Source organism: Dendropsophus ebraccatus, chromosome 1, assembly GCF_027789765.1.
Source record: "Dendropsophus ebraccatus isolate aDenEbr1 chromosome 1, aDenEbr1.pat, whole genome shotgun sequence".
Classification (NCBI taxonomy): domain Eukaryota; kingdom Metazoa; phylum Chordata; class Amphibia; order Anura; family Hylidae; genus Dendropsophus; species Dendropsophus ebraccatus.
Genome location: NC_091454.1, coordinates 8,796,852 through 8,822,710, shown reverse-complemented (window position 1 = coordinate 8,822,710; position 25,859 = coordinate 8,796,852). Strand labels below are relative to the sequence as shown.

Here is a 25,859-nt window from a genome sequence, read left to right as displayed (position 1 = left end):
TGCTCTTCAAGGCTGAGTATTTGACACAGTGCCTCAGGTTGTAGGTCTGAGGGAATTTTCAACATAACATTCCCATCTTCCATATATTGTATGTTCCCCTGCAGGCGGGACAAAAGATCAGCACCCAAAAGTGCCATTGTCCCAGATCCACCCACAAGAAATCTGGATACCAATATATGTGGACCTATTTTTGTTTTTAGTGGGTGGGTAAGAGAAATTTGTTGTAGGTGACCATCAAAGCCAACTACACTCACTGCATCATCTGATATATCATTGGGAGTCAACTTATCAGAGGGTATCATTGATCTTGAGGCTCCTGAATCTACTAGAGCTTGGGTTTGAACTCCAGAGACTTGTATGGGTATTGTGACAAATGGTCCTCTAGTGTCCTTATCCTCTGCTGCATATAGTCATTGTTGTCTCTTTGGCTCTGACTCCTCCTTTTCTCCTTCTTTATTATCCCGTTTTCTTTTCCTGCATTCCTTGATCATATGTCCTATCTTACCACAATAGTAGCAAGTGGGACCTCTCCGTGGTTTCTGGTCAGGTTGCTGTTCATTGGCCACAGCTACCACTACTCTTTTTTGTTTTCCTTCCTGCAAATCCAATTGGATTCCACATGCTTTTGTAACCATATCATCCACATTATCTGCCTGTCTCCACTCTGGGCAACATAATTTCAGTTTATCTGCAATTGGGTGTCTTAAACCATCTATGAAAGCTCTTGCTAGCAATCTTCTGACTGCTGCATCTTGTAGATCCAGTCCCTCATCTTGATATGACTGGTTTAGTCTGAAAGAATAGTCAGTCACTGATTCCTGAGGACCTTGCATTACTGGTCCTGCGGATCCCTTTTGTCTCTGTTGCATTTGGCAAAAAGCATTTAAATGTGGCATAAACTGTTGTCCTGATGCCATTGACCTTATGTCATGAGGTGCACGATTGCCAATATGTGCCTGGAGTTGGGAAAATTGAACTGGGCTCATTTTCATTCTACAGAGATCCATCATGTCTATCCAGGCGGCTCTATATGTACCTTGAATTTGATCTAGGTACCTCCAAAAACTAACAGGAGCTATTCCAGGATTTGGTGCATTCTGCAACAGAGACATTTGATCCCCAGGTTGCCAGGGTTTATATTCATCAAATGCTCTTAGTTGGTAATCTCGTGGAGCATCAGGATTGGCAGGATCTATTGGTTCCTTAATAAATATCCTTCTCTCAATCACAGGGTGCAAAGCATCAGGATGAGGCTTGTGTGCCCCACATGCTAAGCAAGTGTCTTCCCAGTCTGGGTTTTGTTGACCACAGTTGAAACATACCCATCCCGGGGGTACGTGTACTGTTTTTGTGTAAGAAGGGGGGGGATTTGAGACTGAAGTAAGGCTCAGTCCCTTTTTGTTATCTCCCCTCTGGGTTATATCCCAGGTTCCCTCTTTCCAGTCATATATCCATTGTTGGCCTTTTGCCTGTTGAGATAGATCTTTCATATGGGTAACTGTCATTTCCCATCCATTATCAATTATTAATCCTCCCCTTTCTTCTTGGACTTTAGTCCAAGTATTGGGGTTAAAAACAGCATCGTGTTGGATGTTAAAATATTTCAACATTGCTTTTGCCCTTTTTGCTTGTTCTTTGCCATATCGGCAGGTCACTATGTGGGTTGCAGAAACCCCTTTTGATTCTGTTTGTCCCATTTTATATTACTTCGTGATCGCATAACAGGAGGCACCCAGAATGATCAACTGATGATTTCCTTTCTTGTGTCCTGTACACTTATGACAGGAGGCACCCAGAATAATCAACTGATGATTTTCTTTCCTGTGTCCTGTACACTTATGACCACGGATCACTACCAGAAGCTGGGACTTAGAATATTCCACGGTTCAGGGCTTCCTTCTATTATGTTGAAATATACTCTTGCTGCTATGTAGATTGCAAAACAAGTTACCCCAAGTATACAGAGGACAGGGATTAGCATATTACAGATCTTTCCCTTGGAAACAACCAGACTACTGTCCAGCGTCCTTGTATAGTTAGGCTACTAGGCTCATTCCAAAGTGGTTTTAGCACTGGCACTGTTCCCACTGCACAACGCTCCGTGTTTATGAGGATCTGTGTGACAACCACGGCCGGGCCCTGAGTAACAGTTTTAGCCTGAATGAGCAATTCTTCGCCTACTATATACTATCCCTCACAGGTTAGGACAAACAAACATAGAACAGCCAACAAGAGGAGAACAGAGTTCAAATTAACACGCCTATCGTGAGTTCACTTTTGATAACTTACTCTGCAGAGGTAGGTAAGAAAGATGTGAAGGAGGAGAGCACAGAAAAGAGCAAACAAATTTTTTACTCTTACCTGGCCAGGTTTTGTGGTCTCCTTGTTCACCCCTCTCTCTCCTGGTACAGCAGTGCAGGTCATCCGATCTCCCGATGTAATGGGCGTGTCCCTGTCCACGGGCGCCAATAATGTTAGGGTGCCTTCTCAAAGAAGGCCTACTGTTGTTGGCTGTTTCCTAATTGAGTTGGAGAATGGGTCCGGATCCCCTCTCCCACACCATGCACTTAGAATGAGGACACAGACAACGTATCTTGCAAACAAGTCTGGTGTGTTCTGCTATCTCTGAGAACCCACCTTTATTTATACAGAAAAAAACCAATGGATATGAATGTAAAATGCAAAGTCATACACTATGCAAGTCATCAACTTCAAAGAACGGATAACTACAGATATGTTTTGACAGATATGGACATATAGTAAGATTAAATGTTCAATTAAAAATTGTTTACATAAGGATGTTGATATTAAAAAATTGTTTACATAAGGATGTTGATACATGAACATTTTGTTATCTGCTTACAAAAATGTGAATAATAAAATAACATTAATTATCTGCTAAAAACAGGTGGTGGACCAGCTTTATGGCCTTGAACAGGATTCAGTTCAAAAATAGGAAAGTTCATCAGAAAAGAGTTTATTTTTCTTCTATTAAAAGAGTTTATTTTTCTTCAAACTTCGGATGGATTAACTCATTCCTCTCAGTCTGAGGTTGGGGGGGGGGCGAGTGAAAACAAGGCCGTCACCGGCGCACTCCTACCAACTGGCAAAGCCGGTTTTCAGGGACGCCATCGGTTCATCCCTGGCAACAATCCGGGCCGGCTTTTAGGGACACAGTGGGCACCTCCAGGAGGCTCCTGACACCAGGTGCTAAAAAGTGGCTAAAAAAACACAAAAAAATCCCTGCAAACTGCACTTTTTTTTTTTTAAATAAATTTCTCTTGAACTTAATTTGTCTAGGAGGGCAGTTTGAGAACCAAGCAGTGTCTTCCCATAGGAAATAATGTAAATGTTTTTATTTGGTTCCAGCACCCACCAATAATCACCTACAGCATAATTTATTACATTACAAGAAATGTTTAACAAAACCGGCAATTATAGTACAGTGGTCACCAGCTCCTCACTCATCCTTTACTGTATAGTCCCCCCCCCATCTCAGCACTTCAACGTATGGGAGATGGTGGTGCACTGTACTACTACTACTGTACTGTATAAGCACTCCAGTTTTTTTAACAGTATTGTACTGTATATGAAGCCTCACCAGTGGTAAACTCACCACATACAACCCACCATCCACGCTCGCAAAGTTCACGAATGTTACTTCCGGGTAAATTTGCATTTCAATACTGAACAGTTCAATTTCAGTTGCGTTTGAACACCGAGGTATTACTGTACTTCAAGACTGGGGGCCAAAAAAGTGATTGATAACTGGGCAAGAGTTTGAGAACAGAAGCAAACTTTCCTCGAAAATATTGTTTAAGAACTGAACTGTTTGTGTCCTGTCTCACACAGCTGTAGGTGGAAAATCTTGCAAAATAGGCAGTGTATCAAATACAAAAATTAAAAGCAACGAAACAGTGCTAACCACAGAGCCACCATATATATGGCACCATGTCATATATAGGAAAAAGAGAATCTGAGATGAGAATTTTTTCTATCACAGGTATACAGTCTACTGTAGGTTAGAGAAAGATTAAATGTGTATGTGACAGATTAAGAACATGTGACATTCTAGAGTGTTTGAACTGCAAAGAATGTAAATGGACGGTATGTGCGCTGAGCTATTTTTAAAGTATTTCTGAGAACACGGGTCAAAAATTAGATAATCAGGAAAACACCTAAATGTTTCTCAATAACAGTACTCAAGATTTATCCAATGGCTTTCTAGGGGTCAGTTCACACTGAGGAATTAGCGTCGTAATTCCGAGCACAATCCTGTCACGGACTCCGCTCGGAATTCCGTCTGCCTCAGCGCCTCAATGTAAGGTATATGGCACCTCCTCTCTCCACGGCTCTCCACTCGTGTCAATTCTTTGAGCAGAGAGCGGAGGCGCCCTATAACTTACATTGAGGTGCTGAGGCAGGCGGGATTCCCCCAGAGGAATTCTGCTCGGAATTTCGGCGCTGACTCCTCAGTGTGAACTGACCCAAAGGGCCTTCATCTGGGAGTGTTGACAAAGTTTGACAACCTTCTGTGCTTGGATAGGTCCATGACATTAAGCATATTCTCAAGCTTATTGGATGGACTCACAAACTGACCTCCATCATGGCTGACGTGTGTTCACTATATCCTGCTATTTGATTGCATTACATTCATTACATCTCTCATTGGAATTAGGGATGGTCTGAACCTTCTGAGGTTCGGGTTCGTATGAACCCGAACGCTCGGCAGCAGATTCCCACTGTCTGCCCGCTCCGTGGAGCGGGCGGATCCAGCGGGAGGAACGCCTGGAAAACTGGGATACAGCCTATGACTATGGCTGTATCCCAGTTTTCCAGGCGGTCCTCCCGCTGGATCCGCCCGCTCCACGGAGCGGGCAGACAGCGGGAATCATTACCGAGGGTTCGGGTTCGTACGAACCCGAACCGAACTCTGTTCGGACCATCCCTTATTGGAATCCCTATACTGGTGTGGCCCTACGTACATGAAATCCTGATCAACAGTAATCCTTGCGGTCTTAAATTCCCTTTAACCGTTGCACATAGACGTCAAGTTCAATTCAACATCTTTTTTTTGGTCACAGCTTAGTGATAACTCTCCCACTAGCACCAGGAAACCAGTTCAGTTTGCTGACCATTACATGTTGGAACAATCTTTAAAGGAGACCACTCTGCTGTTTTATTTGGAGCATAAAGTAAGGGAATGGCTGTATAGGGATTTTGATTCTAAATCTGCATAGTTAATTGACCCCTTCAACACCGAGATATCAGAGTATAAATAGATACACCAGTTAGTCCTCAGCTACTAGATTAGCACCGTTTGGCCCCTTCACCAGTTTGTAACTTCCATATCAAACCCACTTTAGTAGTGTGACTTTCGGAAGTCACATTCCGGATAGTTGAGAAACCAGTCTGTGCTACCTCTTTGGAATCTGCTCTGCTAAGCTAGGGATTGCAACCCATAGGCCAATATGCCACCCAGTTCCACACCTTCGCCACAAACTGGCTTTAAATGAAAAAGCACAACTGGTGGTGGTATAGCAAAGTCTGTCTGAACTGATCAACGATGAGCTAGCTGGTCGTAACTGGCTTTCAACACTGTCTGTATTGAAATGTCATTTCTGGAACACTCCTGGGAGGTCACACCTTTCAAAATTCCTGCCAGCCAGACTCCATCCTTTCAGATGCCCAAGCAACCTCCTACGCCTGCTTCCTCAGGAAGGCTGATGCAAGTGGAATGCCTTAAACTTACCAACCTGAAAAGCCAATGTCGGCAAACAAAGAACCTATGTCTTTACTGTGGGGACAAGGGCCACATGGTAGGCACCTGCCCTCAGAAGCTGAGAAACTAGCATCTAGGACTAGGAGGAGTGATGGTCTTAGACAGAGAGGTCTCTTCAAAGCTCTATACACCAGTGATGTTTACACATGCTGACATCCACATCTCCACCTCTGCTTTCCTGTACTCTGTCTTAGCTGGGGACTTTATTCAATGGGCACTAGTCCACAAGTGCGGTTTTCCCACACCATACTCTGGATAAACCCTTGCAAGTGGCCTATTTCTCCCTAAAACAGTGCTTTACATGACAGTGCCTCTTAATCTGCAAGGTGGATATTTGGAAATCCTCCTGCTCTCACTACTTAAATGAAATCTTCAACCTCTCCCTTTCATCTGGATGTTTCGCTCAACTTTAAACATTCAGTCATTACCGCACTTCTGAGAAAACTTTCTCTAGACCCATCTTGTACAGCCAACTATCAACCTGTCTCTAATCTCCCTTTTATCTCAAAACTCTTGGACGCCTGATCTATTTCCACCTAACCCACTATCTCTTTTAAAACTCTCTCCTTGACCCCCTTCAGTCTGGTTTTTGTCCTCTCCATTCTACAGAAACTGCCCTTACTAAAGTCTCCAAAGATCTCCTCACCGCCAAATCTAAAGGTGACCACTCTCTTCTAATTCTCCTGGATCTCCTGCAGCTTTTGACACTGTAGACCACCAGCTCCTCCTCTCCATGCTCCGCTTTATCGGCCTCAAGGACTTTGCTCTTTCCTGGTTTTCCTCCTACCTCTCTGCCCGCACCTTTAGCTTATTATTTGCTGTTCTCTCTCCCCTTACTATTGGGGTTCCTCAGGGGTCAGTCTTGAATCCTCTACTTTTCACCATTGGGCAAATCATGAGCAAGTTTGTTTTTCAGTACCATCTCTATGCTGATGATACCCAATTATATACTTCCTCCTGTTATATCACCCCCTTAGGCCTAATTCACACATATGTTGTTCTGTTCACAATTGCGGACAGAACATGAAACCAATGTTACCCAATGGCCCCGTTCACACGTCCGTACGAGTATACGTGGCCGCCATCTGTGCCGCAAAAAAAACCTGACATGTCCGTTGTAATGCGTACTCTTTTCGTGCGGCATGGATCGCTGGGGTAATGGAGTGTGAACGTAGTGCTCCGTGAAGCACGGAGCACTACGGATGCACATTTGTAGTGCGAGCCATGGTCGCGGACTGTACTACGGGTGTGTGAATGAGGCCTCAGTCCTGCAAAACACCAGTGACTGACTGTCTGCCATCTCTAACATTATGTCCTCCCTATTCTTATAGCTCAATCTTGCTAAAACTGAGCTTCTTTTATTCCCTCCCTCTGCTAACCGCCCTCCACCTCCACCACATTTCTATCTCTATCTGTGGTGCAACCATATCTCCTAGACAGCATGCTCACTGCCTTGGGATATTGTTTGACTTTGATCTGTCCTTCACTCCCCTTATTCAATCTTTCACGTTTTTGTCACCTGCATCTAAAATGCGTCCCTTCCTTACTGTCGAACCGGTAAAACTTTCATTGTCGCTCTGATCGGACGTCCCTCCTCTGAACTCTCTCCTCTCCAGTCCATTCTCAATGCAACAGCAAGTCTGATCTTCTGTCCAACCACTAAACCAATGCCTCCCCCCATGCCAGACGCTATACAGATGCCTCCCCCCGTGCCAATCACTACATTGGCTCCCTGTTAAGCACAGGAAACAATACAAACTGCTACTGCTCACCCACAAAGCTCTCCACAGTGCTTCACCTCCATACATCTCCTCCCTCATCTCCATCTCCTGTTGGTGACAGTTTCACCCTTCCTTACCTGCAATGCCCTATTTAAAAAGATGGCGGGACCATAGTAGCAATGAAGCACTTTCCTGGGACAGACATTAAAGGGGTACTTCAGTTAAGAAAGATTCAACCCTGTTCAATCCCTGACCATAATTTAACTTTTTTTGGCTTCTATTATATTAAGTGGTCTGTTTGTCTGCAGCACATCCTGACTCCTGCAGAAAATCCTTACTTCCCGGTCCACATGGTCTCAGCTGCTCTTTCCTCCCCCTCCCTTCTGTGACCAAAGTCACATAATCTCTGTCTTTTCTGTTGCTGTAAAACCTCATCTGTAACCCTGCCCACCACTGACATCACACAGAAACAGAACAGTGACAACCTCCTCAGCAGTATAGGGGAAATGAAACAGTTGTTTCATCTCTATCTTTCTAATCTATCTATGTACAGTAGGTAGATGAACATCCACAACGGAGTGCACTTTGTAAAGCTGTTACTCAGGGTGCGCAGCTGACTAAATCCAAGTCTCCCCACTAAATAATCCAAGAATTCTGCAGCACTTCCTTTAGTGTAGAAAACTCCAAAGTGTATTTATTCCATAACAGAAAAAAGAATTACATACAACGCTTCTTCCTCATCATGAGGCCTTTCTCAAGCATCAAAGCTTGGAGATGTAATTTCATGGCTGGTGCCATCTTGGATGTAGAAAGGCTTAAAAAAAACCTAGTAACTCAGCAACACTGTGAGCTACAAAGATGGGAGATGGCTCAAAATACTCAGGGGGACTTGGCGAGTAAGACCGGCTAGCTTTGAAAGTATTTCATTTTTTAGCTCTTGGGTGAAATGCCAATTTAAGAAACAAGTTTTGCCATGGTAACATGTTGCTGATGAAATCACTTGTTGCTTTATTCTCATTAATAATAACATGTCTATATATTACAGCATTGTACAATAAGGAAAGCAGGTAAATAAATATATAGGAGAACAAGCAGGGGGCTGAATAAGTAATAGCTGCTCACAGGATCTTACACTCTAATGGGGGGGAGTATACCTAGAAAAATCTATTTCCTTCATTGTAACCTTAGACTGAAGACAAGACGTTAACTCCCATCTAGGAGATTATAGGGTTAATGGAATGCACTGGCCTGAAAGTGGTGGATTGTCATATTTCCTGGGGCAAGCCCTATACAATACAACTTTAGTTTCAGTTCTTGTCATTACTAAAGCCATGGCGTCTGCTGACCTGCAAAACGATCTGCGCTGCTCCATCTGTCTGAACCTTTATACAGATCCTGTAATGCTGAGATGTGGACACAACTTCTGCCGGGGATGTATCGATCAGGTCCTGAATACACAGGAAGAGTCTGGAGTTTATTCCTGTCCTGTATGCAGAGAAGAGTTTCCACAGCGACCCTCACTGCAAAGGAACATAACTCTGGGTAATGTAGCAGAACGTCTCCGGTCTACTCAGCCCCATCAGGAGGAGATCACCGGGATCTGCTGCACTTACTGTATTCACTCTCCTGTACCTGCTGTGAAATCCTGTCTGCTGTGTGAGGCTTCTCTGTGTGATATTCACCTGAAAGTTCACAGCAAGTCACCAGAACACGTCCTGACCGATCCCAGCACTTCCCTGGAGAAGAGGAAATGTTCTGTCCATAAGGAACTTTTGAAGTACTATTGTACTAAGGACAGCATCTGTATCTGTGTGTCCTGTGGAATGGTCGGAGAACATTGGGGACACCGGGTAGAGATGCTGGATGATGCCTCAGAGAAGAAGAAGAAGAAGCTGAGAAATGTTCTGCAGAAACTGATCACAAAGAGGGAGAAGATTGAGGAAAGAGTCCAGAGTGTGGAGGAGCACTGGAGAAAAGCCCAAGAAAAAGCCTCTGGAGAAGCCGAGAGAGTCACTGTCCTGTTTACAGACATCAGGGGACAGCTGGACGACCTGGAGAAGAGGGTCCTGAGCGAGATCTCCAGGCAGGAGGAGAAGCTGTCACTGTCACTGTCTGAGGTCATCCAGAAGCTGGAAATAAAGAAGAATGAGCTGTCCAGGAAGATGAGACACATTGAGGAGCTGTGTAACATGGCGGATCCACTGACTGTCTTACAGGATCCAGACACAGGTGACTTGTGTGATCCTGAGGAGGGGGGAGGTGATGGGGACACAGGGGGACATGATGATGTAGATGTGGATGTGATTACAGGGATGTTACATGCAGGTATCTCTGAAATAATGTCATATCTACAGACCATCTCACCCGCAAAACCAAAAGCAATAAGGCCAAAACCCCCCAGTGTCCGATCTCAGCCCAGTGACCCACTATATTCATCTTTGTCAGGTATAGAATATAGGGGCGATGGTGTAATAGTCAGGACTGGGAGTATTGTGGGGAAGGAAGGGATCTATGGGGAGGGTCCTGCAGACATATTACTGGATGTAAACACAGCTGGGAATAATCTCCTTATATCAAACAACCGGAAAACTGCAACCTGGACAGATGTAAAGCAGAATCGTCCAGAAACATCAGAGAGATTCCAGTGTTATCAGGTGATGGGCATCAGGAAATTCTTATCGGGACGACATTACTGGGATGTGAAAATCAGTAGATCAGGACTGTGGAGGGTGGGAATGTGTTATCCCAGTATAGACAGGAGGGGAGATCAGTTATGTATTGGATATAATAAGAAGTCCTGGTGTTTGTGTAGAGTAGGCGTGAATAATAATGTGTTATCAGTGATACACGCCAGTAAAGAGATCCCGTTCCCTCACCAGATCTCCAGTGATAGATTTAGGATCTGCCTGGATTATGAGGGCGGGCGGCTGTCCTTTTATGAGCTGTGTGACCCCATCAGACACTTACACACCTTCATCACCACCTTCACCGAGCCCCTTCATGCTGCACTATATGTATATAATGGTTCTGTAAAGATATCAGGGGGAGGAGCCGCTGTGAGGAAACATCATCATGGAGAAAATCTGCCCTGAGACTGGTGACATCACAGAGAACCATTCAGCCTATAGGAGGCAGTAGTGAAAGGGGCGTATGGTATGTATCAGGGTGTATATACGAGCCCTTTTATTACATAACTGGAACGGAGGTAAACACACAACTTTATAAAATCAGGCATCTACATCTTTAGATCTTTTAACAGTCACCAACCATGTTGAAATTCTTAAAGAGAACCAATGATGGGCGAAAAATAAAATTTTTTTTTTAGCTAATTAGATGTGTAATGTGATTTTTTTAATATTTGTAAATATAATTATTTTTATTGTTGCATTTTTTTCACTGTACACACTGTCATTTCCTGTCTTGAGCCGTCTCTTTTCAAAAGAGCTGGCGCGAGACAGGAAGCTCCCGACATGCAGAGCGGCAGCAAGGCCGGGGGGCCGCCATCTTGATTACGTCATTTGCGTTCCAGCGGTGGAACGCAAGGAACGTAATCAAGATGGCGGTGCACCAGCTCGAACAAGAGGATCAGGTAAAGTATAAGATAAAGACTGCAAAGGCAGTCTGTATCCTCATAAAAAGACAAAATGAAGATACCGACTGCCTTTACAGTCTGTATCTTATACTTTACCTGATCCTCTTGTCCGCCGAAGCAAGGCCGGCGCCGCCATCTTGATTACGTCACTTGCGTTCCATCGTTGGAACGCAAGTCATGTAATCAATATGGCGGCGCCGGCCTTGCTGCAGCGGACAAGAGGATCAGGTAAAGTATAAGATACAGACTGCAAAGGCAGTCTGTATCTTCATATATAGATAAAATGGAAGATACAGACTGCCTTTGCAGTCTGTATCTTATACTTTACCCGATCCTCTTGTCCGTTGCACGAAGGCCAGGCGCCGCCATCTTGATGACGTCACTTGCGTTCCATCGGTGGAATGCAAAGTGACGTCATCAAGATGGCGGCGCCCGGCCTTCATGCCGGGAAAAAGAGAATTGGGTAAAGTATAGGATACAGACTGCAAAGGCAGTCTGTATCTTCATAGATAGACTTAGGGAGAGCTGCACATTGATAATAGGGATAGTTAGTTTTAGGTGATAGGTTCTCTTTAAAATTGAGTTTCCCAAAAATGTCATAGAGACACGTCAAAAGTTTCAATCGGTTATGGTCTAAGTGTTCAGACTCGGACTGATCAAGAGATAGAGCTGGGAGAAGACTGCGCTAAGAGTGTTCGAGTTCAGAGAACAGTGCCTAACCTGAACAGTTTGGCAAGTTCACTTTACACTAGTAGCAAATCCACATAGAAAACCTCTCCTGCTCTGGACAGTTCCTGACATGGACAGAGGTGGCAGCAGAGAGCACTGTGTCAAACTGGAGAGAATACACCACTTCCTGCAGGAAATACAGCAACTGATAAGTAATGGAAGACTGGAGATTTTTTTTATATATAGAAAATCTATATAATTTTCTGACTACTTGATTTCAAAGAATTTTTTTTTCTCAGAGTATGCCCTTTGAATCTATGCACACACTTTGTTAGTTTAGTTTCTCGTAACCACATGCATTACGGCTGCGGCAGGATCCACCTCCATATTGGTTTGTTATCATTTGCTGAGAAGCGACCAGAAAAGTGACAACCAAAATGGCGGCGGTTGATACAGTGTTCGCTGTATGTTCACTGCCAGGGAATATAATGTGTGTTGGGTGAAGATATAAATGTGAAATTAATGAATTCATGAAATATTAATTGAATATATTAAATATATTGATGAAAACAGTGACTTGTAACTTATAAACATTCATTTCTGTAACACTTTGTAGTAATTTTTTTTAATACCATGAGATATCACAATACTTTTTTGTTGTTTATGTTAACCCCTTCAAGACCAAGCCTATTTGCACCTAAAAGACCAGGCTCATTTTTCAAAATCTGACCTGTCTCACTTTATGCGCTTATAGCTCATTGATGCTTTAACGTATGCTAGCGATTCTGAGATTGTTTTTTCGTCACATATGGCACTTTAAATAAGTGGCAAAATTTGGTCACTACTTTGTGTGTTTTTTGTGAAAAACATCAAAATATCATGAAAAATTTAAAAAATTTGCATTTTATGAACTATGAAATTCTCTGCTTCTAAAAAAAGAAAGTCGTATCACATAAATTAGTTACTAAGTCACATTACCGATATGTCCTCTTTATTCTGGCTTCATTTCATAAACATATTTTACTTTTTTAGGGTGTTACGGGGCTTAGAAACTTATGAGCAAATTACCACATTTTTGTGAAATTTTCCAAAACTGATTTTTTTAGGGACCAGTTCTTTATTTAAGTAGATTTAGGAGGTTTGTATACTGGAAACCCCCATAAGTGACCCCATTTTGGAAACTACACACCTTAAAGAATTAATCTAGGGGTATAATGAGCATTTTAACCCTACAGGAGCTGGAGAAAAGTATTCACCATTAGGCCGTAAAAAAATGAAAAATTAAAATTTTCCAATAATATATACGTTTAGATTAAAGTTTCTCATTTTCAAAAGGAACATGAGAGAAAAAGCACCCTAAAATTTGTAACGCAGGTTCTCTTGAGTACTACGGTACCCCATATGTGGGCGTAAACCACTGTATGGGCACACAGCAGGGCTCAGAAGGAAGGGAGCGCCATCTAGCTTTTCCATTGCAGATTTTGCTGAAGAAGTTTCCGAGCGCCAGGTGCATTTGCAGAGCCCCTGTAGTGTCAGCAGAGAGAAAAAAAAACATAAGTCACCCCATTTTGGAAAATGAACCCCTCAAAGAATTCATCTTGGGGTAGGATGAGCATTTTGACCCCACAGGTATAAGAGGAAAGTATTCAAAAGTAGACAGTAAAAATGAAAAACTCGAATTTTTCCAATGATATGTTCGTTTAGTTTGAAATTTCACGAGGAACAAAAAAAAAAATTCCCCAAAATTTGTAATGCAGGTTCTCCTAAGTGAAAAGGTACCTCATATGTGGGCATAAACCACTGCATGGGCACACAGCAGGGCTCAGAAGGAAGGGAGCGCCAATTAGCTTTTTCAATGCAGATTTTGCTGAAGAAGTTTCTGAGCGCCAGGTGCGTTTGCAGAGCCCCTGTAGTGCCAGCGGAGTAAAATCTCCCCATAAGTCACCCCATTTTGAAAAGTACACCCCTCAAAGAATTCATTTTGGGGTGTGGTGAGCATTTTGACCCCACAGGTATAAGAGGAAAGTATTCAAAAGTAGACAGTAAAAATGAAAAACTAAAATTTTTCCAATAATTTGTTCCTTTAGTTAGAAATTTCTCAATTTCACGAGGAACAGGAGAGAAAATTCACCCCAAAATCTGTAATGCAGGTTCTCCTAAGTAGAACGGTACCCCATATGTGGGCATAATCCACTGTATGGGCACACAGCAGCGCTCAGAAGGGAACGAGCGCCAATTAGCTTTTTCAATGCAGATTTTGCTGAAGAAGTTTCTGAGCACCAGGTGCGTTTGCAGCGCCCCTGTAGTGTCAGCAGAATAGAACCCCCCCAAAAGTCACCCCATTTTGGAAAGTGCACCCCTCAAAGAATTCATCTTGGGGTAGGATGAGCATTTTGACCCCACAGGTATTAGAGGAAAGTATTTAAAATTGGCCAGTAAAAATGAAAAACTCGAATTTTTCCAATAGTATGTTGGTTTAATGTACCCCAAAATCTGCAATGCTGGTTCTCCTGAGTACAATGGTACCCCATATGTGGGCATAAACCACTGTATGGGCACACAGCAGGGTTCAGAAGGGAAGGAGTGCCAATTTGCTGGAGCAAAACCGCAGCTAGTAATAGTTATTAGAATAGCGCAGTTACTAAAATAAAAAAAAATGAGATTACAGGTAATGTAAGGTGGTTACGGGCAACCTGGGGTGGTTCCGGGTAATCTGGAGGTGGTTATGGACAGTCTGGGGTGGTTCCGGGTAATCTGGAGGTGGTTACGGGCAACCTGGGGTGGTTACGGGTAATCTGGGGTGGATACGGTCAACATGGGGTGGTCACGGGCAACCTGCTGTGGTTACGGCAACCTGGGGTAGTTACAGGCAACCTGGGGTGGTTAGAGGCAACCTGGGCTGGTTACGGGCAATGTGCGGTGGTTACAGAAAATCTAGGGTGGTTACAGGCAACCTGCTGTGGTTACGGACAATCTGGGGTGGTTACGGGCAATCTGGGGTGGTTACGGATAAACTGAAGTGCTCATAGGTAATCTGAGGTGGGTACCTGTAATCTGGCGTGGTTACGGGCAATCTGGAGGGGGTCATTGGCAATTTGGGGTGGTTAGAGGCAAGGTGCGGTGGTCAGAGGCAGGGTCGGTGGTCAGTGGCAAGGTGCGGTGGTCAGAGGCGACGTACGGTGGTTGCAATCTGGGGGGTTACATGTAATCTGGCATGATTACGGGCAACCTGGGGTGGTTATGCGCAACCTGCGGTGGTTACGGGCAACCTGGGGGGCTTACAGACAATCTGGGATTGTCACGGACAGACTGAAGTGCTTATAGGTAATCTGGGGTGGGTACATGTAATTTGGGGTGGTTACAGGCAATCTGGGGAGATTACGGACAATCTGGAGGGGGTCACTGGCAACGTGCGGGGGTTACGGGCAACGTGCGGGGGTTACGGGCAACGTGCGGTGGTTACGGGTAATCTGGGGGGTTAGGGGTAATTTGGGAGTAAACTGCAATTATTACTATAATAAAAAGTGTGTGTTTTATTTTTTTGTATGTTTGTCACTTTTTGTACTTTATACATTCATTTTCATTCTATTTCTATGATTACTGTGATATTTTCTATCACAGTTATCACAGTTCAGTGACAGAGACCAAATTGGTCTCTGTCACTTAAAATTTTCAGAGTTGGCTGGTTGTGGAGCGCATGCGCACTTCATAACCAGCCAGGACATCGAGGAGAAAGGAGCTCCAGGATCAGGTATATGGGGTGGGGGTGGGGGGTTAGAGGCAAGGTGCGGTGGTCAGAGGCAGAGGCAGGGTCGGTGGTCAGTGGCAAGGTGCGATGGTCAGAGGCGACGTGCGGTGGTCAGAGGCGACGTGCGGTGGTTGCAATCTGGGGGGTTACATGTAATCTGGCATGTAACATGTAATCTGAATGTAAACAGACATTCTGTTCACAGCGATGGCGGCGGCCATCTTGGATCTGATGGCCGCCGGGGGAGGGGGGTTAGTGATTTCCTACTAGGTAGGGAGGGCTGATCTGGGGTCTGATGGACACTTTTCACTGGGGTCTGATGGACACGTATCGGCGGTCACTAAGGGGTTAATGAGGGTCAGCTGCGGGATCGCAGCTGATTCTCATTACCTCCAGCCCCGGACACACATGAGAGCGGGATCGCTCTCTCTGCAGCGATCCCGCTCTCATCATAAAGCCCCTGTCAGTCAGGAACGTATATATACATTCCTACTGCACGGGGCATGTACAATAGGAACGTATATATACAGATTGCTGACGTGAAAGGGTTAAGGGTTAACTACCTTTACTTCAGGATTAATTCAGCATATAAGCTGAATAGTTTATCAGAAACTTTCATACAATGGAGGTTACATAGACAGGCCTATAGTTCATTATAGTTTTTGACCCCTTTAGAATATTGGTTTCCGCATTTGCTATGTTGGGGTCTTAGGGAACAAATCCCTATTTCTAAAAAGTTCTTAAATATTAGAGCTAAGATTTCCACATTTGCGTACGTAATATGTTCCATTTCTTGATCAAGAAGCGTAGAAGATTGCCAATAACCTGTCAACATTGTACGGCTATTGGTTAAGAAATAAGGTTATGGTTTCGGTCACTTTCTTAAAGCAAATGTGCAAATGCCAACGGGTGGTATTTCATGTTAGTAGCTTGTTGTGAGTTTGGCTGTGTGCTGACTAGTGAGCTCTGAGGGAAATTCAGGAACTCTACACCTCCTTCCATCCACTGGAATTGCTTTATAATAACTAATGCACGTGGGTACTAATAACCTGCATGCGCCATATGTCCTATGGGGAGTAATAACCTGCATGCGCCATATGTCCTATGGGGAGTAATAACCTGCATGCGCCATATGTCCTATGAGGAGTAATAACCTGCATGCGCCATATGTCCTATGGGGAGTAATAACCTGCATGCGCCATATGTCCTATGGGGAGTAATAACCTGCATGCGCCATATGTCCTATGCAGAGTAATAACCTGCATGCGCCATATGTCCTATGAGGAGTAATAACCTGCATGCGCCATATGTCCTATGGGGAGTAATAACCTGCATGCGCCATATGTCCTATGGGGAGTAATAACCTGCATGCGCCATATGTCCTATGGAGAGTAATAACCTGCATGCGCCATATGTCCTATGGGGAGTAATAACCTGCATGCGCCATATGTCCTATGAGGAATAATAACCTGCAAGCGCCATATGTCTTATAAGGAGTAATAACCTGCATGCGCCATATGTCCTATGAGGAGTAATAACCTGCATGCGCCATATGTCCTATGGGGAGTAATAACCTGCATGCGCCATATGTCCTATGGGGAGTAATAACCTGCATGCGCCATATGTCCTATGGGGAGTAATAACCTGCATGCGCCATATGTCCTATGGGGAGTAATAACCTGCATGCGCCATATGTCCTATGGGGAGTAATAACCTGCATGCGCCATATGTCCTATGGGAACATAATCTATACCTATATAAATGGAAGTATAAGAAATATGGTGAAAAGATGTTCCTGGTAAAAGCCCTACAAATGACAAAGCTGCTGCTCCCTCTATTTAGAGAAAAAAAAAGGTTCAGTCTACAGAGACGGCAAGACGTCTCCACCATGAGAACTTTGAAGCTGCCGGAACTACAAAAATAATGGCGGCTTCAAAACAAGCAAAGATAAGTTCTTAGAACAAAATAACATTCATGTGTATGAAGAAAAACAGAGTTTATCTATCATCCATAATCGTTTCCTTCATCCCCCTTCTTGGCTGATCTTGATGGACGTGTCTTTTTTTTTAGCCGTACTATGTAACTTCCTTTATGAAAGTTCTGACCCTTCTGAGCCATACTTGGGTATGTAATATAGTTTGGTGTCTACAGGGATCTTCTCTTCTTCCGATTGGAGACGCAACAATCGAAAAATTGATTGTGTGTCAAAGATTGTTGATTTAGATCTGAACCTAAAATCATCGTTCTCTAATAGTTCGCTATAAGGCTATGTTCATATTACATAAGAGACTGGCCGTTCCGTGACCCGGCTGGCTCACGGAATGGCCGGTCTCTGCAAAGATCATCCTGGCCGGTAGGATGATCTTTCCGGCCGCAGTGTTCTGATGCGGGTGCGCGCTGATGCTCTCATAGCCGGAGCCGCTTGCTTCATTGTGTGAACTGACAGGTCTTTCTTTGCGGCGCCGCATGGGATCCCGGACGGAGCGTATACAATGTGTATATGCTCCGGCGGGGATCGCAAACAAGAATAGGCAGTGTTCCACACCGTACAAAGTACGTCTGTTGTTGCCGATGGCAACAACGGCCGTACTTTTACGCAGTGTGAACATAGCCTAATTCCCCATTCGTTCTCCTAATTGTTTTGTTTAATTCCAAATCATTCCTTCTTTTGTTGGGATCAGATGGAGGAAACGATTGTAGCAACGATAGTTGTAATGATCGTAACTAACGACTGTCGGTCTGTGTAATATGGTGAGCAATTTCAGGTTGACGATAAACAATCTTAATTGCTAATTGTTAAAAATCGTTTTGTCTAATAGGACCCTAACAGTACAAACAGTAACAGGCACTACTAACAGACAGTATACTGCACCCTAACAGAGTAATCACAATGCTCAGTATACCATTAACAGTAATAACTGAAGTGAGGAAAGTGGTAAAGACAAGGTAAAGCCTCCCGATCGGAGCATGTGGACAGTCGGCATTTCTGTGACCGGTTGAACCTGATACACGTCTATATATATTTGTTCTGTGTGACAAGTTGAATGTGTAACCAAAGCACAAGAGACAAGTCTTAGGAATTGAACAATAAATTGTTGAGGCTGGGGAATTCCTCAAAATCGATTGGGGCTTTTCAACAATTTTTCCTCATGCGCATTATAATTTGTTGTGTGTAGGTGATATTAACCTTTTTTTTAATAGACTTTACTGGAAATTTATCAAGCATAGTGTAAAGTGAAACTGGCTTAGTTGCCCCTAGCAACCAATCAGATTCCACCTTTCATTTTCTAAAGAGTCTGTGAGGAATGAAAGGTGGAATCTGATTGGTTGCTAGGGGCGACTGAGCCAGTTTCACTTTACACCATGTTTGATAAATCTCCTCCTTTATCCCCTGAAAATATTGGGAGAATTTATCATTTGTGCCTTTGTGAAAGAAAAAGTTGCAAGTTTTTGTTAAAAATAATTTTTTAGACTTTTATTTTTTAGTAGATTTTGTCTTGCACAGGTAAAGTGTACCTACAATAAAAATTACACAGCTCTCCATTCTTTGTAGGTGGAAAAAACACTTGCAAAATAGGCGGTATATCAAAGGAAACCCATACTCAAGCAAACTCTTTGCAGCTTGGGGGGATTTAAAGGGGAACTCCAGGTAGAGGAAACTTCTGCAAAAGCATATAGTATTACTTAACTGTCAATCCCAGTATTGAAACTACCAAAAATCCATTTGTTTGGGGGGTTTTATTCTGTATTGTGTTTCTGTCATTCCTGGTTGAGCAGTTCCCAGAATGCAATGCTTTTCCTCAGCTGATCATCACAGTCCCCTACCCATCACAATCAGTAAAATTAGTGCTGCACCTGCTTCTGGCTGGTCAGAGATAGTGGATCACTCAGGGGATTGGGGGATCCAGCCAAGCCTCCTGTGACATCACGCCCTGCTCCCTGTCTGCATCATCAGCCTGTGCTCAGCAAACACACACAGTGTGAGATAGAGGCATGGAAGATTTGTCTCCTAAGGGGAGAGAGCAGAGAGAGCAGAAGACAATGTGAATTGGCACAGAGGCCATATTCCTTCACTTCCTGGATTTCTATCAGCTACCAGTGTGGCAGAACCGTACAGATACAGTAATAGTTTGTATAGACACATCTATATAACTTTTAATGTACTTTTAATAGAAAACAAGTTTTCCTTATCCGGAGTTCCCCTTTAGACCCAGAAACAGAGTGCTGCAACGTGACAGTGCCAACCACTGAGCCACCATGCTGCCATATATAGGAGAAAGGGGATATAGGATGAGAATTTCTTCTATCGCCGGTATACAGTCTACTGTAGGTTAGAGAAAGAAGATATGTGTATATGGTTGAGAACATGTGACATTCTAGAGTGTTTGAACTGCAAAGAATGTTAGATGGGCGGTATGTGCGCTGAGCTATTTTTAAAGTATATCTGAGTACAGGGGTCAGTAAGCAGATGATCGGAAAAACTCCAAAACGTTTCCCGATGACAGTACTCAAGATTTACCCAATGACTCCTCCTCTATATATACATGTATATAGTTCATTTAAAATCTCTAATTTTAAAGGGGTTCTCCAGCGCTACACAAAAATGGCCACTTTCTTCCAGAGACAGCCCCTCTCTTGTCTCCAGTGTGGGCAGGGTTTTGTAACTCATTTCCATTGAAGTGAATGGAGCTTAATTGCAAACCGCACCTGAACTGGAGACAAGAGTCATGCTGTCTCTGGAGGAAAGTGGCCATGTTTTTGTAGCACTGGATAATACCTTTAAGGGTTCTTTATCTGGGAGTTTTGATGAAAAAACAAGAGGTGTACGTTTTGGTGGAGCAGCCAAACACAGCGATGATCCATACCTAAAATTCACTAAGGGCGGTTCCCTTTCCTCCTCCACCCGATTGTGGACAGCATTGGCTGGATGAAGAAAAACTTTTGCTTGTGAGTAAAGTATGAAAACCTTCTGTGCTTGGATGGGTCCAGGACACTAAGCATATTCTCAAGCTTATGGACTGACAAACTGACCTTTATCATAGCTGACGTAATCACTATATACTGCTTTCTCTGATTTGAATCCCGTGGTCGCTAAAGAGACGAAATCCTGATCATGATCAGCAATAATCCTTGCGGTCTTTAACCACTACACATTGCTAATCTGGCTGTTGACGTCTGTAGGGGAGAAGCTGCCCGCCGCTGATGACCGACATCAGTGTAATTGCACATGTCAGTCATTTAACCCTTTAAATATTGTGATCAGGACATTTAAATGGCTAAATACTCTAAATGCATTATGACAATCATCAACGTCCGTCTTAAGAAAGAGAATGGGCCACTCCTCGCAAAGCAGTAAAACTGCTGACAGATGAACAGAGTCTCAATAAGGCTTATCCCATTGACCAGATGCCAGAACAAACTTTTGATAGATTACTTAAAAAAAAAAGATTTTCCGTCTTTAGACACTATATGTCTTTGGGCTCAATAAAGCAACAGTCCTAATGCCATGACCTCCAATTTTTTTATATTAGTTTTTCTAATCTGATATCCTAACAGTATCGTATCTGTCTACAGTCCTGTGTATTGCACTTGTGTGAGAAGGACATCTAGTGGTGATTTGCCTGTACTATTTTACATGTTGAAATGCTATTTGTTCTTCTTTTTAGGATGACTAGATCAACTGTTTGTATAGTATAGCCCCCTCTCTGCAGTATAGACCCCTCCGTAGTAGAGTTACACTCTGTGCAGCCTCTGTAGTATAAGCCCACTGTGTAGTATAGTGCTCTCTGTGCAATGTAGGCTCCTGTATAGTGTAGTCCCCTCTACAGAGGCCCCCAGCACGGGAAGTGCTCAGGTCTCTCCTCCAGCGTGACATTCCCTTTAACCGTGCATGCATCCTTAGGCTATGTTCACACTACATATCTTTCCGGCCGTAGTGCGAACCGCGAATATACGCACGTAGTTTTGAGGTTGATGCGTTCGCTTGAAAGTATACGATATACGCCCGCACAGTGCACACTACGTATGAGCTTACGGCCGGATCGTAAATATGGCGCCGTGAAAAATGAACAAGACCATTGTTTGAGGACAGAAATGTTCCAACTCACGGCCGTGGATTGCAATGCGGTCCCGTACGGAGTACTTATTTCAGCCAAATTAAACTTGATTTTTCGATCCAAAAGGTTTTGTGTGTTTTATTGGGCTGGGCGAAGATTTCCAAGTAAATGACCTGTTTCAGATCGCTTCAAAACAAGCTAGGGAAGCAGAACTGAACTACGGGCGTATGTTCGCGGTTCGCCCGCATGTTCGCAATCCGCCCGCATGTCTATTTTTCCCATGGCCGTACTTTCAGCCGCACATGTACGGCTGCGTACGAACTACGGCCGGACTCATACGTAGTGTGAACATAGCCTAAAGGCGTATGCACAACTACAGGTCACTCTGGCCCAGGGATTTGGAATTAGAGATGAGCGAGTAGTCAAATATTTGAATATTCGAACATCGAGTCGAGTAGTCCCCGATACTAAAAAATATTAAATAATTGAATATCCAATTCCATTAAAGTCTATGGGAGAAAAATGCTCGACTCTTGGAAATCAAAATTCGACCACTTGGAGGTCACCAAGTCCACAATGACACCTCAGAAAATTATGCCAACCCCTCTGGATGCATCTGGGACAGCAGGAGAAGCTTGCCTGGGTGCATCTAACACGCCAAAGTCACATCATTGCACCACTATCACATCCTATCAAGTATACACTCCAAACACATTATAACCTCTATGTAAAATGGAACAAATACATGAAAACCTTCTTTCCTTTAAAGTAGTATGGAAAGGAAGCCACATTTTAAGTTATTTTCCTGCACCCCTAGGACAACCACAGATGGCATAGGCAATGGGGAAATCAAACAGCACCCACCGCTAACTGTCATTGTGTGTGTGATGCGGTGAGACACGTCCTCTTTAAATTTTTAAAATCATCTGCCACTTCCATATGCCCTTATTACTCATAAGGGAGTGTGGGAATCATGCCAAACAAGGAGTATACAGCCGTATTCCCTCTCTATGACATAGCTGAATGCCTTACAGCAGGCAACAGGCGTTCGACTTTACTTTGTGGCACACAGCACGCAGAACAGTAGTACAGTAGTGTTTTTTTCTATAATTTTAGCCCTAACAAGGGCTTTTGGGGGTCTCTCCTGCCTAAAATCACCTAATACTTGACTGTCCCTGCTACACACTGTCTCCCTCTCTAACAGCTGACTGTCCCTGCTACACACTGTCTCCCTGTCTAATACCTGACTGTCCCTGCTACACACTGTCTTCCTCTCTCATATCTGACTGTCCCTGCTACACACTGTCTCCCTGTCTAACACCTGACTGTCCCTGCTGCACACTGTCTCCCTGTCTAATACCTAACTGTCCCTGCTACACACTGTCTCCCTTCTAATACCTGACTGTCCCTGCTACACACTGTTTCCCTCTCTAATACCTGACTGTCCCTGCTACACACTGTCTCCCTCTCTAATACCTGACTGTCCCTCCTACACACTGTCTCCCTCTCTAATACCTGACTGTCCCTTCTACACAGTGTCTCCCTCTCTAGCTCCAAGTCTCATCTGAAAACGAATTTCAAATCCACTATTCTATAACTGTAAAGGTCACATGGTTTAGCCAGCCAATGAATGTAGGTGATTTTTTTTTCACTGCTTGTGTGCTCCTAGTGCCTGTCCCCCCCCCCCTCCTGCATAGTTATTGGTTAGAAAAAAACGCCAGGGAAGGTGGAAGGGGAATACAATTTTTACTAAGGTGTTGATCAAATACTTGATCGAAATTGAGTATTTCGAATAATGTACTATTCTATTCATAGGTTGTGCAACGCTATAAGTTCTAGAACACACCCTGTAAGGTACACTCTCTCATCTCTTGTACATCCTGAAGCCATGGCGTCTGCTGATCTGAGAGACGACCTGCTCTGCTCCATCTGTGAGAACATTTATACAGATCCTGTAACCCTGAGATGTGGACACAACTTCTGCCGGGACTGTATTGATAAGGTCCTGAATACACAGGACGGGGCTGGAGTTTATTCCTGTCCTGAATGTAAAGCAGAGTTTCAGGAGCGTCCGACACTGATAAAGAACATAACTCTGTGTAATGAAGCAGAACGTTTCCTGTCTACTCAGCCCCATCAGGAGGAGATCACCGGGATCTGCTGCTCTTACTGTATTCACTCTCCTGTACCTGCTGTGAGATCCTGTCTGCTGTGTGAGGCTTCTCTGTGTGATAATCACCTGAGATATCACAGCAAGTCACCAGAACACGTCCTGACCGATCCCAGCACTTCCCTGGAGAAGAGGAAATGTTCTGTCCATAAGAAGGTCCTGGAATATTACTGCACTGAGGACAATGCCTGTATCTGTGTGTTCTGCGGTTTGGCTGGAGAACATGAGGGACATCAGGTGGCAAGGCTGGATGAGGCCTCTGAGAAGAAGAAGACGAAAATGAGAAATGTCCTACGGAAACTGACCACAAAGAGAGTGCAGACCGAGGAAAGACTGCAGAGTTTTGAGGACCACTGGAGAATAGCTCAAGAGAATGCAGATGGAGAAGTTGAGAGAGTCACTGCCCTGTTTATAGACATCAGAAGACGTCTGGATGACCTGGAGAAGAGGGTCCTGAGCGAGATCTCCAGGCAGGAGGAGCAGCTGTCACTGTCAATGCATGATTTGTTTGAAAAGCTGGAAATAAAGAAGGAAGAGCTGTGCAGAAAGATGAGGCACATTGAGGAGCTGTGTAACATGGCGGATCCACTGACTGTCTTACAGGATCCAGACACAGGTGACTTGGGGGGAGGGGATGAGGACACAGGGAGACATGATGGAAGGGATGAGGACACAGGGGGACATGATGGAGGTGATGAGGACACAGGGGGACATGATGGAGGTGATGGGGACACAGGGGGACATGATGGAGGTGATGAGGACACAGGGGGACATGATAAGATGCCCAATGTAGATGTGGATGCAATTACAGAGATGATACAGGCAGGTTTCTCTGATATTATGACATATCTACCAACCATTTCGCCCGCAAAACCAGAAAACAAGAGGAAACGCCACCACGTAGAAGAGTCTTCAGCCAGTCAGCCACAAGCTTCAGCTGTGTCAGGTACAGAATGTGGGGGCGATGGTGTAATAGTCAGGACTGGGGGTGCTGGGGAGAAGGTGTTGGCCGCAGAAGAGGGAGAGATCTATGGGCAGGGACCTGTAGACATAGTACTGGATATTAACACAGCAGCGAATGATATTCATGTATTAGATGACCTAAAAACTGCGACCAGGATACAATGGAAGCAGAGTTTGCCAGAAACTGCAGAGAGATTTCAGAGTTTTCAGGTGATGAGCAAACAGGGATTTACCTCAGGACGACATTACTGGGATGTGGAGATCAGTAGAGAAGAAGAAGTATGGAAGGTGGGGATGTGTTATCCCAGTATAGACAGGAGCGGGCGTCAGTCATACATTGGAAATAATAAAAAATCCTGGAGTTTGTGTAAAGGCCATGGAGACCAGTTTAATAAGCCATATGCTGTGAGACATAACAGGAAAATATATTATTTGCCTCACCAGATCCTCAGTAATAGAGTCAGGATCTGTCTGGATTATGAGGCCGGGCGGCTGTCGTTTTATGAGCTGGGTGACTCCATCAGACACTTACACACCTTCTCCGCCACCTTCACCGAGCCCCTTCATGCTGTGTTAGGTGTATGGGAGGGTCAGCAGTGAGAAACCATCTTAGAGGTGATCTGCCAGTGACCGGTTACATATTTGTCTCAGATTTGGCCCAGTAACTTCTTTTGCTCTTTTACTGGAAAAGCTTTTCTTGGAAAACGCTACAAATCTTACAGTTTTTTTGTTTGTTTGTTTTTTTAGATAAATTTTCCCAGGCTGTGTGATGAAAGAAAAAAGACTGTACTTACCTCCCTCGCTCCCCTGAAGCCTCTGTTTTTCTGGTAATCAGTCTTCATTTTCTGATGTTGTTCAGCATGTCAATTGCTAGAGGAGGGTCCCAACTCAACAAGTGATTGGATGAACTGCAATGTCTCATGCTGTTGCCAGCACCAGGAAGTGGGATCAAAATAACAGAGACTGCTGGGAAGCGAGGGAGGTAAGTACAGTCTCTTCTTCTTTTAATAAACTTTAATAAGGCACTCAAAGAAATCTAAAACACGTACTTAGGAAATTGTGTGACTTCTCCTTTGTAGCTCCTCCTCAAAGCACCACAGTATCTAAAACCACCAGTTAGAGCTTAAAGGGAATCTGTCAGCTGTATTTGCTGCTATC

General features: G+C 44.0%; 2 protein-coding genes across 2 annotated transcripts; both read left to right on the top strand.

The window, feature by feature from the left end:
* The first annotated feature begins 1,748 nt into the window (after positions 1 to 1,748).
* On the top strand, positions 1,749 to 10,595 carry LOC138771397 (E3 ubiquitin/ISG15 ligase TRIM25-like). Its single transcript, XM_069951071.1, has 2 exons — positions 1,749 to 1,770; positions 8,833 to 10,595. Exons 1-2 carry the CDS (start codon positions 1,749 to 1,751, stop codon positions 10,593 to 10,595), a joined length of 1,785 nt encoding a protein of 594 aa, XP_069807172.1.
* Positions 10,596 to 11,496: 901 nt separating this feature from the next.
* On the top strand, positions 11,497 to 25,301 carry LOC138771393 (E3 ubiquitin/ISG15 ligase TRIM25-like). The gene is made up of 3 exons (XM_069951059.1): positions 11,497 to 11,558; positions 23,384 to 24,354; positions 24,616 to 25,301. Exons 1-3 carry the CDS (start codon positions 11,497 to 11,499, stop codon positions 25,299 to 25,301), a joined length of 1,719 nt encoding a protein of 572 aa, XP_069807160.1.
* Positions 25,302 to 25,859: the final 558 nt, after the last annotated feature.

What these genes read in the sequence shown, in the direction of transcription:
- LOC138771397 (XM_069951071.1), top strand. Translation starts at nt 1,749, where the DNA reads ATGATTTCCTTTCTTGTGTCCT. An exon ending in GATTTCCTTTCTTGTGTCCT is followed by an intron (nt 1,771 to 8,832) that starts GTACACTTATGA and finishes TCATTACTAAAG; the next exon opens with CCATGGCGTCTGCTGACCTG.
- LOC138771393 (XM_069951059.1), top strand. Translation starts at nt 11,497, where the DNA reads ATGCAAAGTGACGTCATCAAGATGGCGGCGCCCGGCCTTCATGCCGGG. An exon ending in GCCGGGAAAAAGAGAATTGG is followed by an intron (nt 11,559 to 23,383) that starts GTAAAGTATAGG and finishes TTCTATTCATAG; the next exon opens with GTTGTGCAACGCTATAAGTT. An exon ending in CTTACAGGATCCAGACACAG is followed by an intron (nt 24,355 to 24,615) that starts GTGACTTGGGGG and finishes CCGCAAAACCAG; the next exon opens with AAAACAAGAGGAAACGCCAC.